Source organism: Trachymyrmex cornetzi, unplaced genomic scaffold (assembly GCF_001594075.2).
Source record: "Trachymyrmex cornetzi isolate Tcor2-1 unplaced genomic scaffold, Tcor1.1 scaffold117, whole genome shotgun sequence".
Classification (NCBI taxonomy): Eukaryota; Metazoa; Arthropoda; class Insecta; order Hymenoptera; family Formicidae; genus Trachymyrmex; species Trachymyrmex cornetzi.
Window position 1 is genome coordinate 1,294,480 of NW_017295730.1, and position 10,799 is coordinate 1,305,278.

General features: G+C 28.8%; 1 protein-coding gene across 1 annotated transcript in view; it reads right to left on the reverse strand.

Moving 5' to 3' along the window:
• Positions 1-8,837: 8,837 nt before the first annotated feature.
• The window catches only part of LOC108765195 (retinol dehydrogenase 11-like), a 10,922-nt gene continuing 8,960 nt past the window's right edge, over positions 8,838-10,799 (reverse strand). The window contains exons 2-5 of the mRNA XM_018513787.1: positions 10,536-10,796; positions 9,509-9,628; positions 9,143-9,359; positions 8,838-9,043 (exon numbers count right to left, since the gene is read on the reverse strand). Of these exons, the coding sequence (XP_018369289.1) occupies positions 8,896-9,043; positions 9,143-9,359; positions 9,509-9,628; positions 10,536-10,796 (746 nt within the window). The 3' untranslated portion in view covers positions 8,838-8,895. The remainder of the gene's footprint in view (positions 9,044-9,142; positions 9,360-9,508; positions 9,629-10,535; positions 10,797-10,799) is intronic.

Sequence of the window (10,799 nt, forward strand, 5' to 3'; positions counted from 1 at the left end):
GGTAAATGACAGCAATAAACGAGTGCCATCTACCGTCGAAAATATGAAAAGGAGATGACTTTTTGAGGAGACGTATCTTACATAAAATTTTGACATTTCGGATTTCGCATCACGATATCTCCGTTCGTGGGACACATAGAGGTAAAATAAACGTTTATTATATAATTCGGACTCAAATTATCGATAGAACTAATATTCAAAATTCCATCGGTCTAGCCTTTATTAAAAAAACCGAGAATTTCGGATACTCGGATGCCCGCAACTCACTGACTCGCGTAAATACACTCGTGTCTCGCGCTGCGCGCCCACTTGGCGCGAGACACTACCGTGTCTCTTGATTACATTGGATACAACTATCTGAAATAAGACTCGCAAGAATATATCAAATATAATAATAAAAAGCTAGCCCATCAGAGCCGACATCGGTTCATCGGATGCACAATTTATTTATTTGTGAATTTACCAAATTATATCATAAAAAATATATAGGGGAAAGTTGCTGAATGCGTACCACTTAACGTATTTTTTATTATATTTCTCATTTAGAACTGATTTGTGTGCAAATGAAGATTAGAAATTGTACTTTGATATTTCAAGTACCTATTATTACACGTTTTATCTTCTATCAATATCAAATTAATTCACTGGGAGTCTTTTTGCAACATGCTGCAAAAGGTCCGATTTAGGCCGCCTAAATCGTACCTGTAAGTATCCCAAATCGTACCGTCTTTGACATTGACAAAATATAATATTATTTCTAATTATTCTTATACAGGCGTTTGGAAACATTGCTCGGATGCATCATGATTGTTTTATCTTTTATTGTTCCAAAGCAAAGACAAAATGATGCATTCGAAGCACTATAATCTAAAAGGCAGCGATTCCGAATGAAGCCATATATAAGAGGTGGTACGATTTAGGAAACTTAATCGATTTTATAAAAATATTTATTTAATCTTTGTAACGGATGTAAATATGTATATCAATGAATGTAAAATATTCTACAATAAACTTTCTTTTGTGAAAATATAACAATTCAGAATAAAATTATATCATTACATTACTATCGGCTATATAAATTGATCAAAAATTAACATTTGTTATATCTGATTTTTTAAAATGTTTGCACGCACAAAATAAGGTATAGCCTGTTGAATTTTTGTCTACATTACTCATTTTTCATTTAGTTCATATTTTTGTCATTAAATGTTGCTTATATTACGTAATAATATGAAATATCGACGAGGTACGATTTAGGTGACCAGTACGCATTCAGCAACTTTCCCCTACGTTTCGATCCTTATGTTTGGGTCCTTATCAATATAAATTCAAAAACCCGATTACATAATATTCGTAACTCCAACGTAGAAATCCGTGATAATATGTGGTTCCAACAAGTCTTGTCGGTTTCCATGATAGGTTTACATTAAATCTGACAATTTGATGAGCGATGTGTCTCCATCTTTGTAATATAATGTATCGTCTTCACTTTATCTTTTTTGACAATTGGATAAAAAAGAATGAAATATTATCACGGATTTCTACGTTGGAGTTACGAATATTATGTAATCGGGTTTGAATTTATATTATAAGGACCACTGTTGCCAGGCCTCCAGATTTCGACTGGAGTCTCCAGTTTTCGACACCAATCTCCAGTTCTCCAGTCCTTCGACGGGAAAAATCTCCAGTTTTTCACTAGCTAGTATTTTGTTCATTATTTTATGGATTTCATGACAAAATCATTACTTGCTATTGAAAAGAAGCATTTAATTTGTATTGAATTAGATGAAATAATGAGATCGCTAAGAATGAAATTAGAAGTTAGGATAAAGGATAAATTTTTTGGAAGTACAGCAAATTCTGTACTTAAATGCATGCCAAATAAAGAAATATTTATTAATGAAGCTTTATCGGTATATAAAAGAGCAATGAATTATTTTGAAAAATGGTATGATTATGATGCAACAATTTACAAAGGAATGAGAGCTCTTGATTTAAAAAGTAATAACTTTAATTATGAAAATATTTTGAAAATTGCAGCGCATCTTAATTTATAACTGTCGATAGAGATAATTATATGAAGAAGTATATACTACAAAGAACTTGATACTTTCTGTTGATCCTAACAATACATTGCATGAAAAATGGAAAAAAATATTTTTAAACAATTATTGCCACTTCTTTACTGAGTTATCAAAAATATTACAAAATGTCCTTGCAATACCAGTGAACAATAGTTTCGTAGAAAAAATCTTTTCAATAGTAAATAATTTATGGACTGACGAAAGTAATCGTTTGCATGTCGAATCAATAAAAGCAGAAGTATGCGTCAAAGAAAATTATAATTTGGATTGTAAGAAGTTTTACAATTTCTTGAGAACCTGAACAAAGAGAGTTACTGAAATGTGCATTGAATAAAAAAATGTATTATTTCAATAGAAAAAAATAGTGAGGAAATAATATGTCATGTTTCATCGATATCGTATAAAGTAGTATGGTTTTTTTTTTATTTAAACGGTCTTATATATTTTTTATTAACTTGCTCTATGGTGCAATATTAATTGTGATTATGTTCGTAATTTGTTTTGTTACACGAATATTATTTTTTTGTTAGCGAACTATATGTAACTCGCGCTGTACGCAAATGTTCGAAAAATAATATTTAAAAAATAAAAAGTCTGATAATGTTGATACGTTATGTTGGTCAATTTCTTTGACGCCTCCTTTTTTTTTTAAACAATAGACCGACCTCCAGTCGAAACATGAAATTTCTAGCGCACGGATCTTCGGATTCCAGCCGTGCAGTGCTCGGGACCTGGCAACCATGATAAGGACCCAAACATAAGGGTCGAAACATATATATTTTTTATGATATAATTTGATAAATTCACAAGTAAATAAATTGTGCATCCGATGAACCGATGTCGGCTTTGATGGGCTAGCTTTTTATTATTACACTGGATACATTTTTAACTATATTAGCATCCTGGTACTACATTGCAGAAAAGATAATAATTAAAAGATAAACAAAATTTTTGTAGTAGCTTTTGGCTAAATCTTGCACATTTTTATCTTTTAATTGTACAGTTTATTTTTTTGATTTCATTAACTCGAGGTTTGCTCCAATCACGTTCTTGGAACCACACTGAAAAAAATTTTGGTCATTTTTGGTCTAATGAATGATCGTTAATCAAAATGTCCGACTTAATGTTACTTAATTCATTGATATAATAACTGGATTCATTTACATAACTACATTCATTCTTGCAATGAATTCTAGTAATAGTTTTATAATCTAAATCATTATGAGAATATATTGGACCAATTTTCATTAATTCACTGAATATTTTATTATATGAATATTTTATTTACGTACAATTTTAGCTCAGAGCAAATGTATAGTTGCATAACCATTAGAAAATAATTGAGACTGTCACATTGGAAATTGCGAAATGAGGACTTATGTCTTCAGTTTAACAGCACTGATATTGAAATAGGTTGCCCTAAAAAAATATATACAGGGTGTCCCGTAAGTTTTGGTCAATCGCTTTTATGTAGATAGAGCGGACTAAGCAGAGTCGAAAAGTCTTCTACCATTTTGCAATTTTCGCAATAGTTAACAAGATATTTATTATTAAAAATTGTCAAACATTGGTCTTAAATAATTTTTTACTCAAATACTATCAACTTTACTGCAGAAAAACTGCACAATAGACAAAAATCTTTTATTCTCTTTTCATAAAGTTCTACGAATTTTTTCAGAATTTTTCAGAATTTTTTAATACCGTATTTTCTCAAGCTGGTAAAAATGAGAAAATACAGTACTAAAAAGTTAATTAAAAATTCTGAAAAAATTCTTAGAGTTCTATGAGAAGAAAATAAATGATTTTTGTCTGTTGCAATTTTTCTGTAAAGTTGATAATATTTGAGTAAAAAATTATTCAAAACCAATATTTGGCAATTTTTAGTAATTAATATTTTGTTAACTATTGCGAAAATTGCAAAATGGTAGAAGATTTTTCGACTCAGTTTAGTCCGCTCTATACAAAAGCAATTGGCCAAAACTTACGGGACACCCTGTATATAGAATGTTTCTTAAAATCCGCTCACGAATCATGTAGCGCTATTCATAATAAAAAACAGAATCGAAAAGTCTGCTACAATCATGCAATTTTAGCAATGGTTGACGAAATATTATATAGGAATTCTAACGATTGTTGAATTAGCACATATCCTACATGGAGAAAATTTTATATTTAAAATTACTATAATATGTGGTAGTATAAGCTGCGGTCTTCATGTAAATTATAAGTTTAAATGCTATGGTTATTTTTTTAAAAACAATAATACAACGTAATTTGTACACTTTTTTATAGTAAAAATTTTTTATTACAAAATCAAATCTTGTTGAATAAAAGTTAGTATTGTAAAGATAAGTAAAAAATATATATCTAGCAAATTTTCTTGACTTCCATAAACTTACATATCGATAAATTTTGGCTGACTTTCTACGGATGTCGCCTCCACTAATTATAAAGAACGATCATTATGGATTTATTTGGATACTGCCTCCACTAATTGCAAGGAATGACAAATACGGATACAAGAGCGAATATTATAATAATGCGATTCTTATTACATGCACCATTGAATTTTTTAGTTATTAACAGTATATTTTTTAGTTTGTTAACATTGAGAATGACCCGACTGGGATCGAAAAGTCTGTTTTAAAAATTGTTTAAACATTATAATTTATATAGAAATTTTAGTATTAAAAATATCTAGCTTGGTTCGAAGCCTCATGTTTTGATTTATAGAAAGAACGATTTTGCTGTATCTACACTGAAAAAAAAGTCTAGTTATAGCTATCAAATATTGAGTGAAATAGTTTTAACTAAATGTTGAGGTAATATAACTAAACATAAGTTTACTTTTACAAATATTTAGTAAGTATTACCGTTGGTAATATTGTTTAGTAATATTTACTAAATATTTGTAAAGGTAAACTTATGTTTAGTTATATTACCTCAACATTTAGTTGAAACTATTTCACTCAATATTTGGTAGCTATAACTAGACTTTTTTTTCAATGTAGTAATAGTAAGTATCTAAAAATTTATAGCTAGATACAGACCTGAAAATAATTTTGTTGAACTACCAAAATAAATATATAATAAGAAGCTCAAGTATGATGAGCAATGCTGTAAAAAATTTTGTCATTCAAGTAATCAGTTTGAGTCTACATATTTATTTTGATGGTCTTTTCATAAATTTGAATTTCAAAGTGTGTATTTAGAATAATTATTATTTCAGTAAAATCACCTCTCGCATATAAATCTCTAACAGTCTCTTTACCGATATCTCTATAATATTGACTCTCGTTATCACAAAAACTAGTTTTGCCATCAAGATGTGCTTCGTTCGTATACATTTTATTGAAGAATCACATTTTAAAGTACTCCTTTATCCGACATATGTATGTATAATTGATTATTTCTATTAAAATTCATTTAACTATTTGTTTCACTGATTGTAAAATATACCTATACTGTGTTCTTTCTCAATGTTACGTACTCGATAGTTTGTTGAATAGTGATACGCTTGGGTTTCATGCTTTCATATTTTTATACAAACTATATTGCTTCCAATGATAAAATAATTATTTGATCTATATAAATAAAAGTTATGAGAATTATCATACATTATGCATATAATAAAGTATATTGTTTAGATATCAGAAAATGATTTCTCATGCAAAAAATAACTGCATATTAACGATAATGTATAATATTAACGATGTTGTATTTTTTTTAATGATAAAATGAAACGTGTCAGACATAACACATTTCCTCATACAATATTTAAAAAAAAAATTTCTTGGTTTTGAAATGTTTAAATAATTTTGGTTTAAAATAAAGAAGATAACACACTTACACACACCTTACGCGCGCGCACACACACACCTCTCTCTCTCTCTCAACTCGGACTCCTAATTATAGCTATAAGTATCCATGTATATAGAGATGTACATAAATTTTATACAAGAAAGCATAAACTTTGTGGGTGTACTACAACGAACGCTTCCTTTTAAGATTTTTTGGAATATTTTAAGATAAAAATCTTAATACATGTTAAGGTTATAGAAATATATAATATTTAAATTAGTAACAATTAAAGTTTATTAATTACGGAGCTAACATTTCGCGTGCCGAGGCATGATAATATAAGTGGTAAAAAAAATGTATCTGATCCTCTCAGCTACTTCAAGATTATTATACAAATATGCAATGATATTTTTAAGAAATTTTTTGCTTCTGTACGGAATTTACAGTAAAGATAAAACATTAACAATATTATGTTATATTATTTACTACAGCTTTTTTAAGATTGCGTTTTAAATCCGACAATAAACGGTTTGTAAAATTGTAAAATGTATCTAAAGAATTCATTGATTATAAACTTATAACATATTTTAATTATAAATAAGAATTATGTATACCGATTTGTTCTATTTATGAATTTTAATGGCATAAACATGTATTTTGATATAGAGGAAAGTTGCCGATACTGACATAGGTCTCCTAAAGTGACACCCCCTTATTTTTCAGAAACTAATTATTGCACTTTATTAATATTAATAAAATCATGATCTGTTTAGCAAATTAAAGAAGTACAAACTCATAATTCATATATGTGGCTTATTTCTATAACAAATCAGCTAAAAACCAATTCTATGAATCCGAGAAGAAAATTCTTACGGTGTTCTTTTGCAAATTGCGTAATTAATATAATAGTGACTGTATTATTGATAATATTATGTTATTTTAAATGTTTATAGTTTCATAAACTAGTTTTCTTTACAGAATAGGACATATCTTTATTTATAGAATAGGAATGTTGGTATTATTGCCTACTATGTCAGTTTTGGAGCTCATTTCGTCAGACGCTCATTTTTGCATAACTTACGAAAAACTTAATTATTGCAAAATTGCAAACAGTATTATAAAAATTTCTTATACTATCTGATAGAAGACACTTTTTACTTTGTATTTATGTTTTTGAAGTTGTATTTTTATCTTTTGTTTAAGAAATATTGTGTAAAAACAAAGTATGTCGGTATCGGTGACCTTCCTCTAATTTATATCAACTTTTATATTTTTAAAAGCAAAGGACAACAACAAATAAATGTCAAAATATTAAAAACGAGCAAATTTAAAAAGTGACGGATAGTATAAATTATTTATTAATTTATATAAAAATATAAAACTCACGGTATGTTTCGGTTTAATTTAGTCTTTATCAGCCATGAAATATATAAGCAATTACATTTTTAAAAGTATAGAAAAACAAAATAAGCGTATGTATAACTAACATAAATCAACAATTTTACGAGGATTACATCTTACCAACTCTTTTTAAAGCAATTAAAATTATGCGAAAATATAGAACAGTTGTAGAACGTTTTTTCTTGACATAAGTCTTCAAGCAAATCGGAAAAAATTTTATCCAAAAAAACAAAACCAATTCTACCGTTGATGACGAGAACAGGTAAAGCCAACGTAATTAAAAAGCAAGAGGCAAAATCTCAATTGGAAGTATTGTGTACATCATGTCCAAATTACAAATTAAAAAGTTGATAGTAAAAATTAATATGAGATTTATCGAGTGTATGAGTCATTGCTAATAGAGCAATTAATTAGTTTTTCTTACTCTCACTGGTGACAGTAATCAAATTACGATTTTGTACGATAATCTTGAAGTTGTTGAAAGGACCCTCGTGGTGCACCTTTGCTACTTATCACTAGACTGCGGAACTTTATGCAAAATACTTAACTGAATATTAACTATCGGACAGTTTTAGCAGTCAATCGTTGTTCGTTAAAGAGTTATTAAAAGGTGAAGTAAAAAGATTGAGATTGCCATCTGTAAATTTACAAAATTGCAAAATATGCATTTTATGCAAAACATTCAGTTAAGTATTTTGCATAAAGTTCCGCAGTCTACTTATCACCGCGCGAAATGTCAGATCCATAACTAATAAACTTTATATAATCGATACTAATTAAAAGAACTAGTATAGCCTCAACATTTTCATATCAGAAATTAAAATATTCCAAAAAATCCGCTCTTAAAAAAAAAAAACAGACGTTGGTCGTGGGATATACCCTGTGTATTAATAAAAATAATAAAAGAATAACAACTTAATTTTTTATAAAATAAAATACGACCCTGAACAAAAACTGTAAAACATGTCTTATGCCTGTTTTCACAATATGAGCCAATATTATTTTGAAAGCGACCTAAGTCCATTTGTCAATTTTTTATTGTTGACTGTAATAGCGTGTACAACTTGAAGTTAGCTGTCATAAACATTTTTTTTTTTTAATGGACTTAGGTCCTTTCAAAATAAACGGCTCATATTGTGAAAATATGATTACCTAAAGATTAAAGGTTACCAACAGATTCATCAATGAAATTTATTCATGAATTTTTTGGTTACCTTTAATCTTTAGGTAACCATATATTGTGAAATCGGGCCTTAGGCTGGTCGATTCATAGTCGATTCTTATTTCAAGATCGTCTTAAGTAATGTCTTAAGACGCTAATGCAGCCCTCTGATTGGTTCGTGACTTCTTAAGACCGTACTTAAGATGGTCTTGAATATAAGATCTGACTATGAATACCGGCCTTTATAGCATCTATTCCATTAATATCTATTTTTAATCTATTTAAATACATGAATTAAATCATAAAATATTTATTAGATATACATTTATCAGAATATATTTTTTACTTCTTGCTGTATTAAACATTGTATGAATTAAAGATTAAATAAATATAAACACTATTTATTATAAATTTTCTTAACGATTCTCTTGAGAATAAATGACTTTTTCAATTCATTTGACGCGAAACGGTTTCTAAAATTGTAGTAAAATCTTTTTCTGGATCCAGATGTAAAAGAAGACAGGATACATTCCACAATTTTTTCGGGTATTGATGTTTGTTTGCCTTCCGATATGGAGTGGTAACACCGCAATTCCTAAAGATAAAAAAGGGATAAAGAGATATGACGCGAATTGAATTTATTATATTTACTTTATAAAAATAATTTTTTGTACAATATATAATATATTCTTACGAATAATAAAGTCCGGTCTCATTGGCTATCTTTTCATCTACGGAACAATATATTGTTGTTTGCGCTCCTTGTTCAGCATTTTTATAAAACAAATGCGTAAACATATTACAACAGAAAGTAAAACCTGGAAATAATGCCCTATCACCATACCGGAATAGTCTGGTCGGAATCATACCAGGATGTAAAGAATATGTGTTTATCCCATGAATATCTGCCTCTAAAAATCGAAATCTTTATGTAAGAGTTTATCTTCGATGTATATTTTTCCTTTATTATATAACAAATCATTTAATCAATTAATGATTGTCAAATATTATGTAAATGTGAGTTAACGCAATTCGTAATAATACGGTATTTCTGTCATACCTTTCAATTTACGAGCGAGTTCCTTGGTGAACAAAATGTTCGCCAATTTGGATTGTGCATAACTTCTGATCGGCCCGTAAGATCTTTCCAAATTAATATCATCGAAATCTATATCAGTCACTACAATAGAAAATTTGTGTGTAACAAAAATGAAATGACTCTTTTAATATTGGCACACAATTTAAAAGTGTTAATAATGTTTCTTAAAAGATATCTGTACAAGATGTTTATTGTAAAAGATATCTATACAAGAAGAAAAACTGTATAAAATATCCTCAATATCAGATAGCCTCAAGTTATCTGCACGAATCACACTTGATATAATCTTATAGCGTTTTCGAATGGGTTTGAACCCGACCCGGGTCAGTTAATCTACGTTTGACCCAAAAATATCATGACCTCGTCCAATCAGAAATCGAAATAGAGCATGTGACGTCAAATATTCGACCTGGATCAGGTTAAAACCCACTGCATTCGAAAACGCTATTAATGTTTAAGAATTCTTTACATACACTGAATCTATAAATTCGCTCTTTATTATTCAAAGTTTTAATAACGACTGTTGTCAAAAAAATTTCTTAATTTTAAACAAGAACTAATAAATAAAAACCGGTTTCGTTCAGTTTTAAAGCAATCACAATATTATACCGAAAAAATTGTATTCTTGAAAGATGTACTTAATGTTTCCTCTTAACAGATATAAGAATGTTTCCTCTTAAATTAATAATATATTCTTGATTTGCAAAGGCGATCATCGCTACACGCGCGTTTCACGCGGTTTTTGATAACGATTCTCCTTTAAAACCATGCAACTTTGTCTGAAACATTTTTCTCTAAAATGTATTGTTTAAAAGATATTTGAGATCATCGTTGAAATGACATCCTGTTCTTATATTAAAAATATGATAATTTAGATGATTTCCTTCTTAAATTAAGGTTTTGACGCTTATTTTAGAAGAAAACATACTATACGCAAGCAGAATATTCTTAAGTTAAGAATACAATTTTTTTAGTGTATTTTACATACTAAAATGTGCAAGTGACGAGACATTGACTATTCTGCAGTTGGGAGATGACTTCTGCATCTTTGGCAACAGCAGAAGTGTTAAAAGAAAATGACCAAGATGGTTGACTTGTAATGTTATTTCATTTCCGTCCTGTGTTTTCTCGTATGACGGATAAGCAGCTATACCCGCATTATTTATTAGTATGTGAATAGCTGCTTCGTTCGTCAGCAAATTTTTTGCGCAATCCCTTACGCTCTTCAAGCTACATAGATCCAGAGAATAAA